This window comes from Uloborus diversus, chromosome 1 (genome assembly GCF_026930045.1).
Source record: "Uloborus diversus isolate 005 chromosome 1, Udiv.v.3.1, whole genome shotgun sequence".
NCBI lineage: Eukaryota > Metazoa > Arthropoda > Arachnida > Araneae > Uloboridae > Uloborus > Uloborus diversus.
Genome location: NC_072731.1, coordinates 21,626,564 through 21,652,087, shown reverse-complemented (window position 1 = coordinate 21,652,087; position 25,524 = coordinate 21,626,564). Strand labels below are relative to the sequence as shown.

General features: G+C 35.6%; 1 protein-coding gene across 1 annotated transcript; it reads right to left on the bottom strand.

Moving 5' to 3' along the window:
• Positions 1–3,050: 3,050 nt before the first annotated feature.
• Positions 3,051–24,028, bottom strand: LOC129234480 (leucine-rich repeat-containing protein 20-like). The gene is made up of 4 exons (XM_054868481.1): positions 23,923–24,028; positions 10,585–10,728; positions 7,612–7,779; positions 3,051–3,689 (listed from the first exon to the last, which is right to left on the bottom strand). Exons 1-4 carry the CDS (start codon positions 24,026–24,028, stop codon positions 3,493–3,495), a joined length of 615 nt encoding a protein of 204 aa, XP_054724456.1. The 3' UTR covers positions 3,051–3,492.
• Positions 24,029–25,524: the final 1,496 nt, after the last annotated feature.

Here is a 25,524-nt window from a genome sequence, read left to right as displayed (position 1 = left end):
GTAAACCGAAAGTAGCATGTGAAAATAGAATTTTGATCAAATGCAACCGCATAAAGTAGGCTTGCCAGACGCCCCGGTTTTACCGGGACAGTCCCGGTTTTCAGACAAAATCTCAGTGTCCCGGCCGGTTTACTTCATGTCCCGGTAAAAGATAAATTTGATTACAGATGACCAAAAAAAGTGAAAAATTAATATCGGATTAACTTGGGAGGATTTTTACAAGATTAAAACTAAGAAAGATTAAAAAACGTCCTTGCCAATGAAAAGTATACGTAAATTTCAATTTTTTATTCCTCATTCCAATGTCTTCTTACTACTTCCTTCTTACGAAAGTAACTTGTAAATATTAACGTGCAAGAAGAAAAAGTTTTAAATTTATCTGCTTGTGACATTTCTTACTATCCCTATTTTAATTTCATAATTAGTAACCATTTACTCAAAACATTGAGAATAAACTGCCTGTAAAATACTCTAAAAACCCGGCAGGGCTGTGTACCCTTTTAGAATGCTCGCGATGTTGGGGGAGGGGGAGCATTCCTGTGTCCCGGTTGTACATTTCAGAAATCTGGCAAGCCAAGATAAAGTCTTAATGTTTTTAAAATGGATTTTTTCATAAACAAAATATTAATAAATACAATTTTTGAATACAATACATTAATTATGAATGATTGATGCAGATTCTTAATCAAAAGTAAAACAAACGCATTAACCCGAAATAATTAACATTAATATTTAAACACTGGCAAGCAAATTAAGACTAAGTGACTGACAAGCAGAATTTCCTGTATAAGATAGCACATTAACCTTTGATGATTCGAAAATTGAACTTAGAACAAAAGATAATGCATGAAACCTAAATGATTGGTTTGAGTTGCAAAAGTTTTACTTTATAATTATTAGTCTACAAAAGTTATATGAGATTACCTTTACGATGACGATTGAGGAAAACTTAATAATATTCAATTTACAGTGAAAAGTGTGAACGCGTTTAAAATACTTAATGAAATCAAGAACTGATTATGTATATTCTATGAGTTAACCAATTGTACAAACAATTGATCGCAGCACCTGGAAAACGGATTAAATTCACGACGTTGGTGTATTCTCAGTCTTTGATTGGGGCGGCGATGACTTCAACGTTAAAATTGCAAGCATGATTTCCTATCAAAGCACAATGCTGCGAAAAGTAATACAAAGCAAAATGTACACATGTTATATTACAACACAGTATCCTCATATTTAATTCAGAGCTTATCCCACGCGTACTTCGATCACTTTTTCCAAAATACAAAAATTTTTAGATGAACGCATGTTCTTTGAGAATCTGAAATATCATAGCGATGGCTTAAATGTAAACGCGATGCTTCTAAATAGATTTTCCGTTGCAAAAAAGAGACTCACACAAAATTTGAGGTTGCGCAGTTCATGGAACAACCGCAAAATTTGCGATTCAGACAGTTCTGTACGAAGGTATTTAACACAGTAAAAAGCTTAAATGATACGCAAGTAGAAGTTTCAATGCTAGTAATTAACAAGAAATGATTTAGTTGAGTCCCATAAGTTTTAATTTTTAATCCAATTCAAAAATAATGCAATACTGCCTTTGCGGTGATTATGATAGTTTTAGGAATGCAGTAGTAACTCAATTTGAAGTGAACATTTTAAATGTTTCAGGATACTTGGGCAACGAATTTAAGCAGCTAGCTATTCGCAATTCCAGAGCTCGAATACGCTACCTTACGGTGATTAACAATACTGTCGAAAAAGGTAACATTCCATTCCACGTGTTTTCTTTGGGGTAAATTACAGGCTTTAGACAGTTCGTGGTGTAATGTGTTTTTAGAAGAAAAGAAAAGAAAGCTTCCTACAAACACGATAAAAAATTACTGTCATTCACTAAGCTTCAAACCAAGTTATCAGTTACGGCATTGGTTTTGTTTTACCTTTTTCATCCGCTATTAGACAGTGGCTGCAACGCCCCTATAATTTATTTGAGTTGCGAATAAGCATATGTTTCTAACAATTGCACAAATAGCTAACACTGATCCAGATTTATTATAAATTTACGAAGGCGATAACTAAACCAATCTTTTGGAAGTATGAGTTAGCTCATATAACATTCCTACAGATGAATTCTACTAGAATTTCACGCCCTTCGAATCACCCATTTAGTATCGGTTTCATTTATAGAGCAATGGAAATTTGTTTCTTAACGCTAGTGACGCTATCAGATAAATCTCTCCATATTTGTTTGAACCTTCTAGATAATTATCTTGGATGCTTGTAGGAATATGTAGATCATTCCTTTTGCATCTGAATTTACTATCTTGAGCACTCTCAATGACTAGAAATTAGAAATCAGTGCTATGATATTTCATCTTTCCCGATGTAACGTCGGGTTCTGCTACACTAATTGTACTATTATAGTATCTACTAAATAGATACCTTCTGAAAATAAGGTAAGAATAACACGAACAGTTTATATTTATTTGACATGCCTGGAAGGCAAGTTATGCTGACTTCACACCACTGGCTTCAATCACAAAACTGATGTAATATTTGCTACCGACACAGACAGTTGTTATTGCTCTACTTGAACAACGATATCTTTCGTGCTCTATTTTAAGTTTCAAAGAAAACATCAATAGATCTTGGCCCTCTGTATGAAATTAAACTAATGATGGACTCAATGACAACCATGAGGGCGTATTAATGAAGTTTAGCAGAACCAATCATTTGCGCTTTATGGCAGTGCCAAAGATTGTGTCATCATCGCTGTTGGTGTGAAACTGAAGTTGTGATTGGGTGACAGAAAGAATATAACTCGCGTAAATTTTAAACTTTTAAATTAAAAAAGGGATAAAAATCAGCACATTTGAAGCACAAAATTTGTAAAATTATTGCATTCCAGCGTTTTAGAGCCACAAGACCACAAGTCTGACGTTTCTGACGCTCAACATCTGTCAGCAAGAAGTTGACTGTCGGTGAGAGTTATTTGCTGACAGTAATTAACCTAGAAACGGACTTTTAGTTAGCGCTGTCTGCTGACAGTTGTCACCAAAGAAGCTTATTGCCGGTTACCATCGTTTGCTGACAATGACAATAGTCAACAAAGAAATTGTTTTGATTCTTCGCTGGTCTTTGCTTAGAGGCTGAAGCTCAGACCCTTTTTTACATTGAAAAATAAGTCCTTGTAAAGCCATTAGCTATTTTTTTTTAAATTATCTCCTAGTTCTATGTTGATTTTTATACAGATGTTTTTTAACTAACAGGATGAAACATTGAAAATCAACTGTATGCTCTTCGTGTTATTAACTACTTGTTGACTCCACAAACAATACATGGAACACGCGTATCATCAGCCGTAAAAGGCATGTCAAACTTCTGCTAAGAAAATGTTCAAGTACAAAAAATAGATCGCTTATCAAAAACATGTTGAACCATCACAGCCCTGAGCTTCAGGATAATGTAGACGAACGGAAATGATGATTATTAGACGCTGCTGTTGGGCGGAGTCTCGTCGAAGTCGTCGTCATCGTCATCTTCCGGCTTCGGCTCGGTGACATGTACTAGCCACCGACTTGCTGGTAATGATTTCAACTGGACGTACGCAGTCCTGGTCAGCGGGTTTTCTTCCATGTTAATTTCTTTAAGAGCTGGAGAACCACGAATTCTGGTAATGTCTACATCTAAAAGAGATAAGTTGCGTTAATCAGCAAAAGTATAGAACTAAAATAATGAAGCAAATGTTATTTAAAGTAATAAATGTCAACCCTCCCTTCTTTCACCGCGACTGAAGCTTCGCTGGAACAAGGAATTGCCATTTGGTGACCAGACAGTGATACAATCGGTAAAGATCAATTGACTGCTTGAGACGCATGTGCAGTTTGAATTCGAAAATAATAAACTTTCCATAAAATTGTTTTTCATGCGTGGTGAATTTTATGTATTAATTGAAGCCGATAATACCTACACTAACCGACTTCTTAGCACAATTATTGTTACTCAATTTTCTGTAACCGGAATCATTTTTCTAGCTTTATTTTACGTTAGGTAAGTCGTATTTTACGTTAGGTCTACAAATATTGAAGAGACAGACATACAGAACATTTAGTACGAGAAGGTATTTTTCGTTGAACACTATCCTACCATTAAAAATATTTTGGAAGTAATATTTTAATCAGATTAATATACTATAGAATCTTCGCGAGAAGACAATAAAAGAAAAGAGATTGCAAAAAAGCATTTTACGTTAGAAAAAAAAATTAAATCTTAAATTTTTAATTGGTGTGTGTTTTTAAAGTTTGTCTGGCCAACAGATCAGACAAACTTTAAAGCTGACTTGCGCATCAGCTTTATTACTGCAACTAATGGATTTCAATGCGTATCTCATAGTGTTTATATATTTATATACTAGCTGTACCCGCACGGCCCCTCCCCCTGTTTTTACGCCAAGTTTGACGCCTACGGCGGCTGTTTAAATAAATTTGGCAGCTGTATTAATTAATCAATATCTATCTTTTTCGTATTTTCTATACCTATTTCCTGGAACCACAGGACATCTAGAACAAAAAGGAAATCCCGTACCCCGTACGAAAAAGGATTCAACTCCCCAGCAGAAAAACAACACAATTAAAACAAACTCGGTACATTTAGGACAAAAAAGAAATCCCGCACTCCGTATGAAAAATTTAACTATAGAACAGCTATCGTATGGATAGCTTTTACGTCCAGATATGGTCCTGGAAAAGGACAAAAACTCTAGAATAAAAAATAATACCTCTCCCCCCCGTCTGATGTCAATTAATCAGTAATCATATTTTTTAACTAAAATGCGTGAACACCCTTTGAAAACCTAAATGCAATCCTTTGAAATCTAAAATATTTTGCGAAATAAACAAATAATTCGCGACCACATTGTTTATCGCCAAATTCGCCAAGCGACTTTCAAATTAAAAAGAAAATCAATTAACATTCGCACAATAAATTTAACAAAAATGACAACAGCGCAATAACCAAATCAAGAATTCACCGGTTCTACTATTCGAACGCAACCGTATACCGAAGATGACGTCACTGCAATCACATTTAATCTAGAGCCACTATATAGATAGGCCGACGCATCAGATTAAGTTGAGCCATTTTGGATCGGATTTTTCATTGTTACACTGCTTGGATTACCACAGCAAAGTGTCGGATTTCGCCAAATTTGCAGAAAAAAATATTTTATTTTATAAACAATTCACGTGCCGCTAATAATTGCTTACAGTTAACAATCACCAACGGGATAACTAGCCAGAAAAGACAACCACTCAAACACGCGCTCCGATCCAAAAAGGCTGATCTTAAGCTGATGTGTCGGCTCGTCTATATAGGGGCCTTAATTTAATCTGTATACCGAAGATGACGTCACTGCAGAAGCAAAAATCAAGTTTAGCCTTGAAAATTGGCTCAATTAGGATCGCAATTAAAATCGCTAATATCTATCCTGTTCTAATTAATTGAGAGAAATGGAACAAACATCATCTTGCTTGGAAAGGAAATCTTTCCAATGACATATAATGTTGGGGAGTGGGGGATTTTTACCCCCAAATTAGGCAAAAAACGTGAGATTTTAGCTTAATTAGTTAATTATGAAAAAACTAATTAGAAATTTAGAATTCGGGCTTCGAGGTGCAGACCCCCGGGGTACGTTCAAATTTTGTGCCAAGTTTCAGGGCTGTAGTTGCAATGGGGTCTTCTGGCCATCGGGTACAAACAAACAAAGAAACACTGTCACCTTTATATGTATAGATAGTGCACGTTCGAACACTTATTTTCATTACAGTTGATGGTTTTCTAAGCGTGAATAATTGCACACTTCATTCTTCTCACCACTTTTACTGGATTACAAATCCCTTTCATGTGGTTTCTTCTATTTATTGCAGATAAGCGCAAGACGTATATATCTTGGTTAAAAACTAGTACATTCAAACTAAATATTCAAGTAACATTTATTAGGTATTTAATGCTAACTTTGCACCGACCGAGGCAGCAACAAAATACAATATTGTAGGTTTTATTTCAATCACTGAGCTTATGATATGAAGAGCTAAGGGGCTGTCCATAAATGATATCACACTTTATATAAGACCTTATTATAAGCATATAAGTATTCTTAAGATCAACAAAACTGGAAAGGGCTCCGTGGCGTGACCTGTCAAGGAGATCGTCAATAAATGTAGCTCCACTCCCCTTGCTCTGTTGTCCCCCCCTTATCGCGCAAGGTCCCCCCCCCCTTATCTATATTACATAATAGAAAATTGCCCGTCGAGATATGACGGGTGAAAATTGCTTCTACTTTTTATCGAAGCAATTGCCTGTTTGGTGATATTTCGATAGTTGAAATTTTAACTCTAACTCTAGTGGATGAACCCCAAATTCCAGTAGATAGCGTTTATTGTTGACCACTTTTTCGTTTCTTCATTCTCCTGAAATGACAGTATTACCAGTAAAACAGTTAAGTTACGGATCCAGTTCAGCCTTGTCACAATAAAGCTTTTCCCTGCGTTTTAAACATTACCAAAACATATTATCAGATTATCATGCCGTGGCGCGAGTTTCATTGTTGATGACGTCAGGAGCATTACTCGATCATTGGCTATTATATACATATGAGGATATATATTTTTCAAAAATCATATAAATGATTTTATTTTAACCAAAGTGTGCAGTGTCAAACTTCTCTTACATCACCCCTCCCATTTGTCGCATACTGTCAGAACTGTCACAAACTGTCGTGTCAATCACGAAAACCCTCCCCTTCAAAATGCGACATTCTTTATGAATGATCCCTCGTCGGCGTCTGCTGCAACAGTATAACAACTTGAGTAGAAACTCCACTTTCTATATAAATTTTGTGTCAAATTGTAATTTTGTAGTTTTGAAACGAGTGCAACTGAAAAATAAATATAATTTGCATTAAATCGTATAAAATGTACTACCTGAGTAATGCGATATCATGCATACATTTTGAGGAACATTATTCAACAAAAGTTTTCTTTATAATCATTAATTAAACGTAATTGCACTTAAACTTTCGTTTGATGAAAGAAACATGCCTCCAGCCAAGTTATGTCCAGTTGAATTCCGAAACTAGTGAGCTAAGTGAGCAAACATTTATTCCTCCGTGGACTGACGACTTCAATGGTATCGAATAGGCAGATAGCACTAAAGATCGATAAGTATTTACAACAGTATATTGCTAGCTATTTCTCAACCAACAGGCACGATTAACCTACTGTAACGAAATGCCATAGCACATCAGAAATTAAAGTGCGGTGCAATGCAATTATGTGAGAACAATTTTTTATGTTGGGACAAATGTCGGTCAACAAATATGTGATGGTAGCAAGAATGGTTCATTGAATTATGCCGAAGCAATAATGGGTGGCGAAAGATGGTGGCAAACATTAATCGATTCATCCCTTCATGAAAGTTAACTGTATTGAATACATAAGTCTTTATCGCTTTTAAAAGTCTTTTAAGGAATGTGAATGTGTGGCCATGAAAACCACTCTTTAAATACAAGTGTAATATTTGACATTGGACTCGAAAATTCATGTTTCTCACCATTAATGAAGTTCTTCTTGAGGTTGAGGAAAGTGAGGTGTGGAATTCGCAACACTACTTTGGGAACGACCAAGAAATCGTTGTGAGACAGATCCAACTTCTTTAGATCTTTCATGTCTTTCAGTTCATCCGGAAGCGAGCTCAGACGATTGTGGGAAAGGTTCAACTCTGTGAAAGTAGGAAACAAATAAAATTAGAAAGGTGAGACTTGGAAAAGGATTTATTTATTTAGAACAGATATCAAACAATCAATCGATTATTTTAATCATGAAGTTTCCCAGTGGTTGAAAGTTGCTCGCTACAAGTAGCGACGCTACTGTAGTAGCTACATTTTTTAGTAGTTTGTAGTGTAGCGCACTACTTTTGAAAAAAAGTAGAGTAGCGAGTGGTTCGCTACAAAAAAAAAGTAGTTTGTAGCAATTTCTACAAACTACTTTTGTATAAAGTTTTAAAAGAAAAAAAAAACGGGTTTCAAGCAATCTGATTGGTGCTAGTCTTACGCGAGTAAAACTTGCATCATTTAGATTCGTAAGACTCTGAAAAATACGAGCTGACATCAGACATACATGTATTTTGACGCTATACATTCTATCTGTTAGACACCATTGTTTGTTTGTCATCGAAATGTTCACATTTCCCCAATATTTGCCTTGAGTAGAGCATGGCTTAGAAAGATGAATAAGCGATAACTGCCAAGTAGTACTACGTTTGTGTTTTCTGTCAGCAGAGAATGTCCCGTGGATGAACATTTTGATGTCAATGAGATTATTGTGCCAATATCCACCTAATAAGGAAGTTAATGCAAATGGTTTTTAATCTAAACTAATCACTTGAATTAAATTCTATTTCTTGTTTATTTGGGTGCATTTATGCTGTACGAAACTCCTGCGATAAAAAATATGACTTTGGGCGTTGAAGGCCATTTACAATTTTTATTCTATCGCTCAGGTACCGAGTTATACCAACCTATTTATCGAAGATCTTTCTTGGGAAGAAATTATTTTAATAAAAGAAGGCGGTATAATTTAAAACTCAAAAATCTGGTATTACAATTTTTGGTTATTGCATCTTTTAGTCATGGTTTATTAGCTTCCAAATGCTGCTTAATGTCATGTTGCGGAGCAGTATTAGAGGTGGCCACGTTTCGTATACTATAGCGCTGCTTAACATTACCCCAGCTAGTGCAGTGTGTAACTGAAAAGCAAAGGCGCCATTAGGGCGATCAGAACGGGATCTCACAAGCGTGCACGATTGTCATCATTGCCCAAATTTAATCTAGATTCGTCGCTAAGGACGATCTGGATTCATTCGGTGGCCGTACAATCCCGTCGAACATAATAGATACTACGCCAAATGGAGATGATAGTATGAAAGTCTTAATTTTGACTTTTTTTTCAGCAGAACACCACACCCACAGCTGAGGAGATGCTATCGAATGCATCGGCGTATGATACATGATTACCCCTAATATTAATGAACAGCACCATGACAGCCTAATGGTGTTTTCGTGAAATGGTTCAGTCATATATGTTGACAATCATGGAAGAGCTCCCAGGAGTCATTTTTCAACAAGGACAGTGCTCGGTCACACACAGATAAGGTGTCACAGGACTTCCTACACCACGTTATTACCTTTTCTGGTCCGCTAAATACCCTCATTTCTCACAGATCGAGCATATCAGTTATCACTTGGGATGGTAAGTTTGACAGTTAACAAGTTTGATCGAATTAGTAGCACATTCAAAGAAACTGCGGAACGAGATGACTTAGGACACCGTAGAAGACTTTCATGCACCATAGCTTGCCTTCACACTGTATCATCTCCTTTATCTGCGTTAGAGGTAACTCAAAAAAGGTCATAAAACCTCCATTCGTATGGGATTTTTCCTATAACAAATGATCATCTTGCTATTTTGCAAACACTTTCTTAAGTGAATGTTGTTTTTACATGTGTAAAACTTAATTCTGTTTTGACTACTTTTTTTTTATTGCTTAAATATTTATCGAAAAGTGTAAATTTCAAAAGTGAGGTAATCAATGGGGTCGTTTCCAAAACTTTAAAAGTATTTTTTTTTCTGAAAGAGCATGCTTAAAAACATAGGATCTGACCATTTTTTAAATAATTTGTTTAAGTTTAATATTTTTTAAAAAATACTTTAATCGGTGCGCTTTCATTGTCTACCTTCTGCTGATGACATCACAAAATAATGAAATGCCATTTACTGTTGCCATTCACAGTGCAAAATATTTAATTCGCATCTTTACTCGCGTGTATTGACAACGATATGGTTGATAGCAAGCGTAGAGCGCAAAGTTTAATTCGCTTCTTGATTATCATAACGTGGAAACGTAGTAGAAATATGCGACAAAGTGCATCATTTGTGAAGTCATCAAGACCATTCCTTGTTTGAAAAATTGGACATTTTAAAAAATTAACTAAAAAATAACTGTTGGGAAAATGGAAATATTTTCTGGGTCCATGTTTTTTTTTTTTTGGCCTATTCTATCGATTTTAATGTCTAAAAGTAGTACTTTTGACTGAAGGAAAGAACTCCATTATTGCTAGGACTTTCACTTCCACTATGATGCAGGTTTTATTTGAGTTCTGAAAACTTTTCAACTACCGAACTGGGTTCAGATGTCCCCAAATTATCAGTATGTTTCGCAATATCTATATCAACAGCATCTCTTCGATAATTTTGCAAAAGATTTAACGCCAAATTTAAAAGCCACTAAATTATAAGCATCCTTTGTCACTTGAATCATCTTTTCGGAGAGTTTACCCAAGCAGCTGGTTCCGGATTATGGTACCATACCATTTAGTGATATCTGAACCATCAGGCCCTCTCTGAGAGTTTAGCAAAATATCTGCGCCTGAATCCAGTTCCTGTACCAAAACGTGTCAAACTCTACCATAAGATTTTTACAACTGGAAAGGAAGATAGATATCAGTTATGTTTTAAAATGACCTACCTGTAATACTGATAAACTTGAGGGGCAATTGCGGCGGGATTTTTCTGAACACATTCGAAGATAAGTCGCAGGTGAGAAGGACAGTATTTCTCATCAGATGGTAGACGGCATCTGGGAAGGACATCAATTGACATTCGGAGAGATCTGAAAAACCAAAAGATGAATCAACTAAGAGAAGTGTGCCCTTATCATGTTTGAATCGGTTTTCGTGTTTTTCTATATTTAATTATTTAATGTAATAACCACTGGGCAAGTGACATGCAACGGAGTCGAACTTGGTTTTATTTCAACTAGTAACCAAACTAGGTTCAGAAATTTTTTAATTTTCAAACTTGAGAAAAGTTATGCACTAATCTGTCGATTGGCACTTGTACATAAATACCGAATAATTCTTAAGCATTGACTTATCGAGAGGTGATAAAACTTAGTTCGTGCACATCCAGTTGACGACGGTAGGACACGTTAACCGACAAAGCTCACATGTATAACCAATTGATCTTTTTTTGTTCATTGGCGTTTTCCTGTCAACTCCTCTGGTTGTTTATTTGGTTGGCTACTCTGTTTACCTCTCGTGTTATTTGGTTGACGACATGCGATGAAAGGATGAGTAAACATTTCCATTACCAGTTAAAATTCAAATAAGATATGAAAAAAATTCCGGAAATGTTTCAGAAAACACCTTTTTGTTATTTCTATTTACGTGTAAAATCTATTTTAAAGTTGTTGAGATTCGCGCAGTTTTTTTTTTTTTTTTTTGGACGGTTGTTGAGTTTACTTTCTGACAGACGAATAACAAATAACTAGCCAATTTTGAGCGCTGGCAATCGTTTCATTCTTACGCTGTTAGCTCAACATTAATATAATTTTTGTTTCATTACTGTTGCGTTCTCACAAGCGGCGCATTCTAGTGCGGAGCCAGAGTTTTCTTTTGAAATTCAAAGCAGTACGTTACATCTTTATATCTGACCTCACTTTGACTTGTAATATGGCTTAAAACCAAGAGGTCCAGGGGGCTGCTAACCTGCCACAGTTGCTGTGTTCCGAACCTAAAAGTCAAAGTGGTGCAGTTGGGCAATGCTTCGGAATCGAAAACGTTTGTTTATTCTGAACTCGGTTCCCAACACTACTGTACACGTTGCACAAGTGCTCATCAGTGCAGCTTTTGTTGTTAGGAATTTCAATGAAAAAATATAACATGAAGTCAAAATGTTGTTTTCAAATTAAAGGAAAAGTTGAACTTCCAAGCTGAATTCAGCTGACATATTCATCTGCTTATTGGTTGAAACTGATGACCAATTAAAATAAATATTTCAAATCATTGCCCATCTTTCTAACAAGAAGTGCTATTCTCTACTTTGGTTCAATCATGCCCAGTTCATTTTGGTAGTTGTATTTGATATCTTTGAATCGAACTGAAAAGTTCAACTGGAAAAATTGAATACAATTTGCCGTCCTCTTGATCAATCGCTGATGTGATTTTTTTAAATAAGGGTTACGCTGTTTACAAGTCAAAACCATAGATTCTTTTTTCTATTTCAGAGTCGTAATTTTCCATCATGTGTCGGCTTCTTGAAGGCGCAGTTGGACCAGGGCCAGGCTGAGGAAGTGGCAAGAGCGATTGCCCCTTGCCGCTTTTCCACAGCAAGTGCCAAAAAATATGGCAATCCGCGATCGCTATCCCAGGGAAAAAAATAGTTCCCACGTCAGTCGAAATTCAACCATCTTCATTGCTATTAGAAACTGGGTAGATTATTTCTGAAAGTAACATACATCAAGGCCTCCTGCCAGTTTTAGTTTTTGAAAAAAATATTTATCTTTAAACCTCAAGCGCAGGAAGTGAAAGGTCTCTCGTTGATAGTTTCTTTTATTGATGGGCGCAATAGGGGTTGGAGCTAGAAATTTCTTTAGGAGAAGCAAAGTAAACTTCCATCCTAAACGTTTTAAAAACTAATTTGCGTCACTTTGTTTTTTCTTTGTAACATGACGTAAAATAGTTTGATTCACGTCGTATTGCCAGCTCGGATTTTGAACAGTCATATTGTCATGCTTTCTTTCTTCACAGCAGAACACTGAGCATGATAGCTATGAGCAACAACGAAAAAAGAAATCTAGTGACCAAAAGCTGTTTTGAAGTTTATGGGAGGAAACCAGTTTAGGAGGCCAAAATTTTAGTGTTTTTCGTGATTTTTTTTAACAGGAGACAAATAATCAGAATTTCTTTAAACTTCGAGGATATTTTATTCATCTTTTGAAGTACACCTTGTAATTTTTTGAAATCATTTCTATCAGAATTAGTGGAGTTAGAAACTGCTGTCTATTGGCGGTCGCCATCAGTGGTCGTTGCTGGTGTGCATTTTCGAAGCCAAAATTTTTGTCTGTAGTCATTACAATAACATTTTTTTCACATTTCTTGCATTAAAAATTTTTTTTATTAAAAATATCATCAACGAATTAGGTTCATATAGAGTATAATTGAATAAAGAATATTCACGCAAATTTTCAGTACGATTGGTCAATAACTCTTTGAGCTAGAATGCCCACCAGTTGAAAAAAAAATTGTTTCGAGAAAAATGCGTTCGAGAAAAAAATGCTGTGAACGTTTCCGAGTCCCCACAGTCCCTGTAAGTGCTCTTAGCATCGGAATTAATCGGAATTTTTCGCTGAAAGTTTGACAATATATTCTTGCAAAGTTTTATACATTTGAAAACTCTTACTTTTTTATCACCTTCAGTATGATAGACATGGTAGAAAGAGAAAGCAACCTACTGATGGTTCTAATTATGCAACAAAAATGCAGATTTTGTAACATTACAGAAGAATTAAATTGGAAATTGAATGGCAAGTAGCAGTAAAAGTAAAAATATTCGGGACTGATGTGAAACTCCAAGTGTCTAAGGGACACATTCGATGACTGAAAATTACACGTTAATAACTAAGACATTTAGGGAAAACCTGGGCAATGTGAATACCTTAAGCTTTTCTTGATTATTGTCGTTTAGTTATAACTTTAGAAATTGAAACAAATGTTTATAATCAGTCTTCATTTAATGAACTTGCGTAATGCAATAACAGTTGTCCTTAATATTAATTACGCTATTAGATATAAGGCCAGTTTTCAACGATGGCATAAATATCCACTTTGCACAACACCCCGGGTAAAGTGGATTCGTTACTAGGGCAAAGCGAACAGCAACATTATTTGTCATGAAACTAAACATTAAAAATAAAATAACCATCGAAAATTAAAGGAACATATCCGAAAACCATTTTTTTGCTACAATGGTAATTATTGTAGTTATTTCAAACAAAGAAATTAAATTTAACAATAAAATAAACGCCGAAAATATAAGGAACATATTTAAAAACATTTTTTTGCTGCAGTACTAATTATTGTTGTTATTACAAACAAAGAAACTAAAATTAAGAATAAAATAAGCATTGAAAACTAAAGGCTCATATTAAAATGCATTTTCTACAATACTAATTATTGCAATAATTATTGTAACAAGCAAAGAAATTTTTAAAAAAAGTCAATATCTAAAATTTAGAAACATATAAAAAAGAAAAAAAAAACATTTTTCATCTACAATACTAATTATTGCAGTTACACAAACAAAATCATTACCATATTCGAATGCTGAACACTCTTTATGACACCACTGAGTACAAACACATTGTATCTTGTTTTCCATTGACTGATCATCTTCAATGAACATTTTATCACAGAAAATGCACCTTACATCATCCAATTTCTATACTTCCTTATTCTTATCATTCTCTTATGCAGTCCTATGTTTTGTAGCAGAGATTTTTTATTAGTCTTTTTGGTACTTGGTCTTTTTAATAGTCTTCTGAGAAGCTTTAGTCGAAACTTCATCTAGTTACTTCATGACAGTCTTTTTGGATTTTTCAAATTTTTGTCTCTGACTGTCCTTTACTGGAGTACTTGTCTGAAGTGTAGATATCTGTAGTTTTTGTTTACGTGTTGTTATTGGTTTAACAGGCTGAGGAATAGGTAGTAAAACTGAATGACTGTAGCAGTTCGTAGAACATCCAGATTTGGGTGAAGCGGCGGGAACATCATTGCCTTGGATTTATTCTGTTGTTTCAGATCCGTTGGAAGTATAAGGACGGTCTTCAATGGTAGTATTGTCTTCGGATCTTAATATTGAGGAACTTCCAGGTTCGGATGAAGTAACTTGGTAAAGAAGTATACTTAACTTAGTAAAGAAGTTGAAGTATGGTTATGACCGGGCAAAGTGAATATTGTATTCACTTTGCCCAATCCGCTTTGCCCTTCAGGTACATTTTTGAGGTTACTAAAAATTACTAACAAACCAGAGCATCTAAACTAGTCGTCTACGGATAGTTGAAAGCTACATAATCGTACATCAAATCCTACTCATAACAAAGAACATGACACAAATAGTATTAAAGTTATAAATGAAACACTAACCTCTGTTAACTAATATTATTTTCCCCAAAACATATTTTGTTCACTCACTGGCGTCGCGTGAGGGGAACTCGTCCCGACGTGTTTGCCCCACACGGAGCGACAACAGGCGACCGTTGCTATGACAACGCGGCAGCCGGCCAACTAATTATTTAGGAGTTATAGGCTAAATTCGCTTTGCCCGGGGTATCCACTTTAGCCGGGTTTCCCCTACTGTCTATTGGAATACACTCTTGCTATGGTTACCGCACCAACGCATATTACGTCATATTGCAATAGCCCAGTCATGACCCTGCGAAAGAAAATAAGTTTTGATGATGGAATAATGAACAGCAAGTAAAGAAACAAGGGCGAATTTAGTCACTTTATTCACAACCAACTGGGGTGCCCACCTAGAGCGGAAGGGGGGGAGGGTTCATGGCGCAAGATTGCGCCATTTAAATTTTAGGGGCGTTGTTGTGTAGGGTATTAGGGGTACGAAACAGGGAACCCCGCTCTGCTATGCCATCTGTGGCTTCCAGAGAACTGACCTTTCGGCCGGGGCCCCCTTACCCGTAAGGGAACGAGATCTAAACCACTTACGACTCTAGACACCGTGGACCCAGGTACGGACCTGACTCCGGTGGTGCCCATTGCCTACTCACTGTCCCACTCGATAGCCGTTGGGCAGATACAAATCTGCTCACACGCAAGTAAAGAGTGGTCGTTTTACATACGTGGATGCTACACCATCGTAAAACCCTCCCCATTTACCCGGGCTTGGGACCGGCATAGGGACGGGCCTGGCCCCTAAAGACCAGACCCCACCTACGGCTGGGTTAGGGTATTAGGGGTATCTTACTCTTGGGGGTCTTCGCGATATTTAGGGGGTGCGCCTTTGCTCGGGGGGGGGGGGTTGCAACCCTCCAACCAATAACGTACTAAGGTGCCTCAAGCAACAAACTTATATTTCCGTGGGAAAAAAAAAATAATTATGTTCTGAAAATTTTGACATTTCTGCTTTTTTTATGATTTCTAGTTTTGAGTTTTAAATTGAAAAAAAAAATACATAAATGAACTATGAAAAGTGGGAGGACCCCACTTTCATTCATTCGGCAATTCAGAAAGGGGGAGACCCCTCTCCCCCCCCCCTCTGAATTGCCGCCACTGTTTGAAGCAGATCACATTGAATAGTCCACAATAAATTATTTAAAAAAAAACATCTCTTCCCTGAAACTTTATGATCAGATCTAGTACAGTGCTAAACTAACGATTAAATATGTTACTATATTTAATGTTATCTCAACAGACGGACAAATAGCAATAATGAGAGGTATCTGAAAGCTACAAAAGAAAGTGAAAATGTCGTGGATAGCAACGCAAGGGTCCTCTTAGCTGCAAACAAGTCATCACATCTTGTTTTTCTGGCATTGCGGTTCATTTCACGGCGAAAAGAAACTTAGACGTCGTTTATGAAAGGGCAACTCAGAAACGAAAACATCCACGATGTGTCGAAATTTTACTGCAGTGATTACGTAAGTTCAAAAAACATCCGTCACAAGTCAACACGTCAGTGAAGTTGCTTGTGTTGCTTGGCAAGGAGCCGAAGAGTCGAGTCTGATGAACGCTGCGCACAAGAACCTCGACGTTTTCTACGTATTCAAAGAAATGAGTTCTTCTCCCGAAAAGACGGGGGACATGTCCTCTTAACAGTGTTGCAATTATGAGAAATTTGTCAAACTTGAGTGAAGTTGAATGGGTTAAAAAGCAAGGAGAGTATGCGAATTCGATTTTCACCAGTACCCATAATGTAAGGATAAAGAAATCGTTTCAAGAAATGAATTCTTTATTTCAATATTCTAGCAGGAATTTTGGTATGGTTATAGGAAATGTAAACTGCATTGAATAATTTTTCATTGCACAATTGAGGCAAAAACCTTTTCATTGAACAATTGAGGCAGTGAGAAGCAAGTTAATGTAAGTGGACATTTTAAAGTTTTGAGTAAAACGTGCTAGAAGTTCAAGTCCTAGGAAGGCTTTCATTGAGTTTTTTTCTAAATCACGCTGTATAACAGCACCTGCCAAAGTTACTGCTACTATTTCTTTCTCTAAAGCAGATAAGAATGGGGTGGTTTCCTTCAGTCAAAAGTATTACTTTTAGTCATTGAAATGTATAGAATGAGCAAAAAAAAAAAAAAAAAAAAAACATCGACCCAGAAAATATTTTCATTTTTCCAACAGTTTTTTTTAATTATTTTTTTAAGTCCAATTTTTCAAACAAGGCGTGGTCTTGATGACGTCACAAATGATGCACTATGTGGCGCATCTTTCTACCGTATTTCCACGTTATGATAATGAAGAAGCCTATTACAATTGCGCTCTACGCTTGCTATCAACCATATCGTTGCCAATACACGTGAGTAAAGATGCGAATTAAAAATTTTGGACCGTGAATGGCAACACAGAATGGCATTTCATCATTTGTGATGTCATCAGCAGAAGCGTAGACAATGAAAGCGCACCGATTAAAGTATTTTTTAAAAAATATTAAACTTAAAGAAATTATTTAAAAAATGGTCAGATTCTATGTTTTTAAGCATGCTCTTTCAGAAAAAAATACTTTTAAAATTTTGGAAACGACCCCATTCTCCTACTATTTGCACTGATTAACTACATATTTCAAAACTTTGTCACTTGCATCCCTTTGCTCCTCATTGCCTCAATTCAAACATTTATTTCAATTGAGCTTGCGTATCTAATCAGAAATAAGATTTTTATATCTTTCTGGAGCTGTCAGTTTTGGGGGCACTAAGATATATCTCATCAATTTCAAAATAGAAATGAATCACAACGCCTTATTGTGATTGCTTCTTAAAATCACAAAAGACAATTTTTTGCATTAAAAACAAGTTTAGAATTCAATGAAACGTTGTAATTAAAAATAAATACGAATCACAACGATTCATTGTGATTGCTGTTTGTAAGCGCAAGTCATTTTCTAATTTGAGTACGAGGTTCTTCGTAACCGCAAACGACGCGCAATGCGACGTTTTCGAAAACTTTCTTAAGATTAACGTTAATTTTATCCTTTGTCAGCCCTACAGTACTTTAATTACCCAAATACAATAGAAACAGGGCCAACAATAATAATAGGAGCAACTTTAAACCCTACTGAGTGCCAGTGAAATAAAAGGAACCAAACAAAGATTTTACCTTAACCATAGATTCGGAATATATAACTTGTCAGAAAGATTATTTGTTAGCTTCTGAAAATTTTGGATATCAACAAAACATGATCAGTAGAAGTTGATTATAAATCTCAAATTTATCTATTCTAATTAAATTATTAATATTCATACTAATTTATCATGGATACGTATTATTACTCCCGTATATTTTATTCAAGGAAAAATTTAGTTAGGTTGAGTTAATTTATTTAAAATTTACCAATTCTTCATTATGAAGGGCAGCCAATAATTTTTCTGTATCTTATATGTTAATTTTAATTAGAGTGCTCTGACTTTTCCTTTTTTATATGTATCAAATAGCCTATTATATAAGGAGCATTCAAATGAAACCCGGTCACTAGTGTAAAGAAACGGTAACGATTTTATTTACTCAAAAATAGTTGCCAAAACTGTTGGCACATTTATCCCATTGCGGCACTAGTCGGTCGATTCCACTTTGAAAGAGCTAGTAGGCTGCAATCACACAGAAGCAGGCCTGGACCCAGTCACACACTTTGTCGTTCGTTGTGAATCGATGTCCGTGTATAGTTTTTTAGAGGTCTAAAAACATGATAGTAACATCCTGAAAGGTCTGGACTGCACGTTGGATGCTTCAGATTTTCCCACCGAAACTGCTGCATTGTCATCTTCACCGTCATTCGTGCGCATATTTTGCGCCATTCCACAGCAGTTGACTGATTCAGACTGTACTCACCGTACACAGCCCTCATTCGTCAATACATTTCATAGCCTCCGATTCCCTCCACAGCTAAAAATTGAATCCCTCCTCGTTGTTCCTGCTTACTCTCCTGCTTGTTCCGTAGCAGACGATAACTTGTTTGACCACCTTCTCTTCGGCGTGAAACTACACTGTCGCTGTACACTATCAAACGTTACGCATGCATCAGTCTCTCTACCAAGAGAGGGTGCCTCCATACATACAGTTACATGACACCCCCTTACGTCTAATGTGAAGTATTGGCTTTCATTTAAGCCATAAAACGAAGTCTCGAGATTCCTTAGTTATTTTACAATCGCAAAACAAACAAAATAATCGGAAAGTTCGATTTTTTGAAGAAATGAGACAAAACACTTTTCAAGACAATATGAAAGATCCTATTCTAAAAAAGGGGGGAAAGAATGATATAATAAGACTCTAATGTGTGTTTATGTAAGTTATGTGTGCTGGCAAAAAACGGTGGTTACAGAAAACTTAAATATGTCAATAATTGACAGCTCTATGCAAGTAGCGCAAACATTCCTTCCCCTACGTATCTCTGCCTTTAACATTGATGAATTTTCTGCCGTATTCCATTTTTCGACTGGAAAGTTACCTACCGAGTTTATTTTGAATAAAGAATAGTTTTGTTATCAGATGAACTTGTAATGAGATTCAATTAACCGAAGACGAACGAGCAAGAGAAGCAAAGAGTAAATGAAAATGAAAGTTTACTCATTCTTTTTGCAAAAGCAAATTAAACTATCCAGGTTCATCATATCAAACGTAAAGCTTCAGCCGGAAACCGAGAATGAAAAATGTACCCCATGTACACCTTAAGCACAATATTATCAAATAATTATACTTATTGAAAAATCATTCAAGTAGAAAGTATGGAAAATAGGGATGCACCTAGAAACAATAACCAAAATGCTTCCATTTTTTCACGTAGCAGGTCTCGATTTCTACGAAAAAAATGCTCGCCTTTATTTAAAAGAGATGTAAAAAAACGGAATGAATTATATTTTTATGTACACTGGAAGAAACTTCATTGTTTTGCGAATCAATAATTTTTCGCCTAGTTTGTGAGCATACTTGTGTATTGAATGAACTGATTCTAATGAAACTAAAGGAGAGCCTGAAGGAACTAATCTATAGTTGTAACATATTAAACAATTCAGCTGTGTGCTTTTTCTTTGAATTTAATGAAGTTCATGTTAAACTTTACTGGAGAACAGGAATGACTCTGGGACGTGTTTACTGTCTTCATATACATGAGAACGACTGCGCGCTAGAGCAATATGATTATATTTGATTTCTTAACATCAGAGTGCTCCTGAGAAAACTATTTTCCAAATCGTGTAGTAAACGACACCAGAATGGCGAGTTGCTCCCTAAATTTCGACTTGAGGGCATTGAAGAAAAAAAAAAGCAACTTGAGAAACTGGTTGAAACATTATCCGAACCGCCATCGAAAAAAGTACATCTCAACAGATCGTGATCGATGATGAATAGGATGTAGATTTACTTTTTTTTTTACTGTTTTGTCTCAAACATTCAAAACATTTCCTTCCAAAAAAGTGCCAAAATCCAGTTAATCCGTATTCAGCTCTATAATTTTTTTTTTTCAACCCAGGAAAAATGGAATAACTCTTAGATTCGTACTTTTTCTTCACGCAGTTAGTGGATGTGATACCCCATCTTCCCATGTCTGGCTAAGAAAAACAAAACTGTGCGGTGTTTTTCAAACTATCTGGTATAAGGTTGACCAGGCCACCATAGCTTTAATTCCTAAAGTGAGTCCCAAAGCTGTAGAGATGGAGCTGATTGCTCTGTATGAAAATTAGGCATCCCCCGAAATCCAGCGAAAGTATTTAGTTCCAGCTGTACCTCAAAACCAGCAAGTGATGCAACAGTGAACCGTTTCAGTTAGTCTTCAACGAAAATAGTAGCTTCATTCCATTCGTATCGCAGGTACCGAAAAGTAATCAAATGGTTGGTAGAGGAGAATGATGCCTCAAAGCGTAGTTGGTCGAAGATCAACATAAATTTTGAGATTGGTTGGTCACCAATCACTACATTAAACGATCCCGCCTCACCCCTCCTTTTCAGATTTCTCTCATTTTAGTGCAAGAAGGGATATATGAGAGTATGCTGTTGTTGTAGAACTGATCTTAGCTGCTCAGCTTTGTGCAATCTGCTTTTCGAAAAGAAAGCCCACAACATCTTTTCCATTCTAATCGACAAAAATGAAAAAAAGAAAAATGGAAAAAATCGACCTATCACCACCTTCTTTTTTCAGTTCGAGAGTACGATCATGCTCATCAAATACATCATAAAAACCAAGAAATTAAGTGTAGTTAATTTTTAAGATACGTTTTGGTGATAAAACTATTATGTAAATACAGTTTCACTCTTTTGAAATCATTATGTTTTTTTTTCTTTTGTCCCTTCTCTCTTGTTCTAATGGGAAGAGTTTTGTACTGAAAAGTCTTTTGCTCAAAAATATTATCTATTCGAAATCAAACTCGGTAAATAACTTTCCAGTGGAAAAACGAAATATCTTTCTGTTTTTTTCTTTGTTCAAAAATATTATCTATTCAAAATCAAACTCGGTACATAACTTTCCACTTGAAAAACGAAATATCATTTGGTTTTTTTCTTTTGTCCCTTCTCTCTTATTCTAATGGGAAGTGTTTTGTACTGGAAGTCTTTTGTTCAAAAATATTATCTATTCAAAATCAAACTCTGTAGATAACTTTCCAGTCGAAAAATGAAATACGGCCGAAAATTCATAGGGGAAGGAATTTCTGCTTTACCTGCATAGGGCTATCAACTATTAGCCTCTTTATTTTTATTTTTTTTATAGCCGCCCTGTTTTGCTAGCACAAATAACTTATATAAACAAATATTAGAGTCTTATGATATCATTCTTTGCACATTTTTTTTAATAGGGCCTTCCATATTGTTTTGAAAAGTGTTTTGTCTCATTTTTTCAAAAATCGAATTTTCCGATTATTTGTCTGTTTTGCGATTGGAAAAGAACTATGAAAGGTACTTCGTTTTTAGCTTAAATGAAAACCAATTTCATTTTCTGAAGCATTATATCCAGTTTTTTCTAGTAGAGTAGAAATTCATGTCAATATTTGCGAGAAACGTGATCAAAACATATATATGTTTTTTTTTCGCAAAAAATGTCCAATTTTTGAAGTACGATACCTCTAAAACTATTGGTCGTACTGAACGCCACTTAAGCTTAAGTTGTTTAAAATTTAATGTGCTTTAAAAGGGGTACACACATTTAGTATCAAAATTTGGATAGTTAAGGATTTATAAAGAAAAAGTAAAAGAGGTCGGAAAATGTCGCAGTTTTTCGCGAATTGCGCAGCGAACGCAGGTTTCTGAAAATTGCAAACTTAGATTTACACTACACTAACTGACCTAAAAAACATATTGAAAAACCATAACAACATCGCACTTTGCGATTTTAATGTCTAATATCACTGGACTAATAATAAAAAAAATATATAAGTTCATTACAAAATAAATATTGTATTGTATTAAAAAATAGTGTTAATGAAAAATTTTGCAGTTAAGAATGTCAAAATTTACTCGATAAAAACCATTAAAATAAAATAAATTATAAAATAGCTTATACATCTGGTCGCAATGGATCTTATTATACAATGGCCTGTGATGTTTTCCTACTGGATAATGATAATTTCTAATCACCAATTGATATAGAGGATTTTTTCACTATTATGAACTACAAATTGGTAATCAATACATATTGTAATGCCTTTAGACACTATGAGAACAGAAACTAAGTCAAGGAAAACTAGGTAATTATTATTATATTATATGAGGCAGTGAGAAGCTAAGGGATGTAAGTGGCAAAATTAAAAATTTGGAGATAACCAGTACAAATGGTAAGTGAACCCCTCCTCTGTCTTGGGGCTAGGGATAGTACTAATAGGCCTGGCAGGTTCTGCTAGACAACATGATTTTGAAAAACTAAAATGAAAGCCTATCTAGGACCTTGTCTTTACACGCGTTTTACTCAAAACTTGAAAGTTTCACTTACATCCCTTTACTTCTCACTGCCTCTTTGTCTTCTAGATTTCAGGTATCTATTGCATATTCATTCGAAAAAAGCGTAGGTTCGAACACAATAACATAGATATAATACTCGATTACCGTAGAACCAAAGACCAGGTTCACTTAAAATTTGGATGAATAAATAAGGGATCGATTAGAGGTGCGTGAATAAGCGATCTTCATTGAGAGTCGACTAAGAAAAATCAAAAGTCTCAACAAAAAAAATAATAACATGTTTTGATAGCTAAATACTATATGCAAGCCAACAAAAAGAAAGTTCGAATGCTCAATATTATATAATCTTTGATGGGAAACGTAATTTTAATTATCGTTTTAATTGGCACAAATGCATTTGAATGCAAAATGATATAATTTAATGCAATAATTCTTTTTCAAGTGCTTTACTCCTTTGAGAAGAAAAATATTCTTTCAAAAATTTTGGAGAAGTATTTTTACTCTTTTTCAAATTTCTTAGCGTGATCTCCGACCACTGCTACTACATTGAAAAGTAATTAGGGAATTGACTGTAAAAGCTAGAGATGGTTTTTCGCACTCCTGTTAAAACCATGACGGAATTTTCATTCATAGTTTGATCAAGACGATCGCAGTTTATGTACCTGGTTTTTTCATAACGACAAATGTAATACAGTGAAATCCTGTAACAACGAAATGTCCGTTTCAACGAAATAAATGCTCAGTTCCAGTTTAACTGCCATTACCTTGCCTGAATTCCATTGGAATGAAATTTCCGTCACAACGAAGAAAATTTGTGGTTCCTTGAGGTTCGTTGTAACGGGATTTCACTGTATTTCTAAGTAAATTCCATCCTGAACCAAAATCATGACTTATATTGATGTACATACTTAGATTTCTGTCCTCCTTAGCTGAATAGCACCTGTGGACCACTTTGGTGACTGCCTTTCCCGCCATGGCAACTCCCAGCATCTGCGTAGGTATCACCTCGCACATCATAGAAGACTCTTCCTCCGATGAAAAAAAAAAGAGCAACAAACAGAACACCGAGTTTATTTCGGGCAAGTCTGGAGAGTCTGAAGTTTTGCAGAAGCTGCTCGGATCGGATCTATAAATACTGTGCGTTAGAATCGTCACCGGGACCACGTGTCCAGTATTTCGCCAAAATATATCCCAGGAAGCCCGTGGTTCTGGAAAGTGACGATGACAACAAAGAGAAAGGGGTTGTTTGGGAGGGTTAAGGTACTTGCTACGACACGACCAGAATAGTATCTTTTGGCACTTTTTTTTATTTTCCTTTTTTTTTTTCTTCGCTCTTCAGGTAGGGTCTTTCAGGAAAAGGATGAAGCACAATTCGTAACTTACCTTTAAAGAGATCAGTAACCCTCAATAAACCAGACAGAGAGGGAACGACAGTGTCACGTGATCATTATCGGAGTCTGATCTCGTTTCTTCTTATTTGAGAGTTAGCGACAGAGGTTCTTCGCAAGATCTGCTAATTCCAATGAATTCCCATCGCTCATATTCAGTGATTGCTGTTACATGAACATTTAGTGTCTATGATTATGAAAGTTGATTAATTAATAAGATTGAGGGATTAAAAGAAATAAACTAAAAAACTACAAATGAATGAGCACCTTTTTCTTGCTACGTCACAGTCATTATATCTAAAAAAGGACATTTTTCTGAAAAGTACATCTTTACAGTACATTTTCTAAGGTTTCGACCTTATTGAAATTGACAACCTTATCGGCAGACTTCATTGAAACTGAACCTTAGTTTCATGCTGTGTCGGATCTGCAACAAAATTGTTGAACCTGGTTTAACTTCCCACTGAGTAAAATGTGATGAATCAAAAGTATAAGCTATGTAACTGCAAGAACTGCATGCATTTCAAGTCTGATTAGTGTGAGCTGCAAAATTATCAGATTGCTTTTACTAATGATTATAAATGTTTTCCTATTTTTCCCCTTCGTCTTGAATGTGCGTTAACCCATATTTTACCACATTATGAAAAATTTAATATTTTTCATAAAAATTACTATTACAGACTAAGGAGATCTCAGGAATGCACATAAAATTTTAAACATTACCAAATATGCGTTTGTGTCCATTATACAAGCTGTCCTATATATAGGACAATGGTACAATCCACTACTGTATAGTTGGTTTTTTACTCGAGCTTTCTGGTACGTGTGAAATGGTAGAAAACACTTTTTCATGAACTACCACTGTTTTTCTTAGCATAATGTTTCAACTTATATCGGTGTTATTTCCAATTTGAAGTTTTTGCTATAACGTTGTCAGTCTGCAGCTTCAAAAGGCTCTTCTGTATGGTTAGAGTTCTTTTTTGATGAACAGACAGTTGCTTTTCTGCAACGTTTAGAGGTACACACAAACCCATTTTAGCTATAGTGACTTTTCTACAGGCTTCAATACATGTCAAGGTTTCTTCCGAAGCAAAGAGCTTCGATACTTTCCAAGCAGCATCC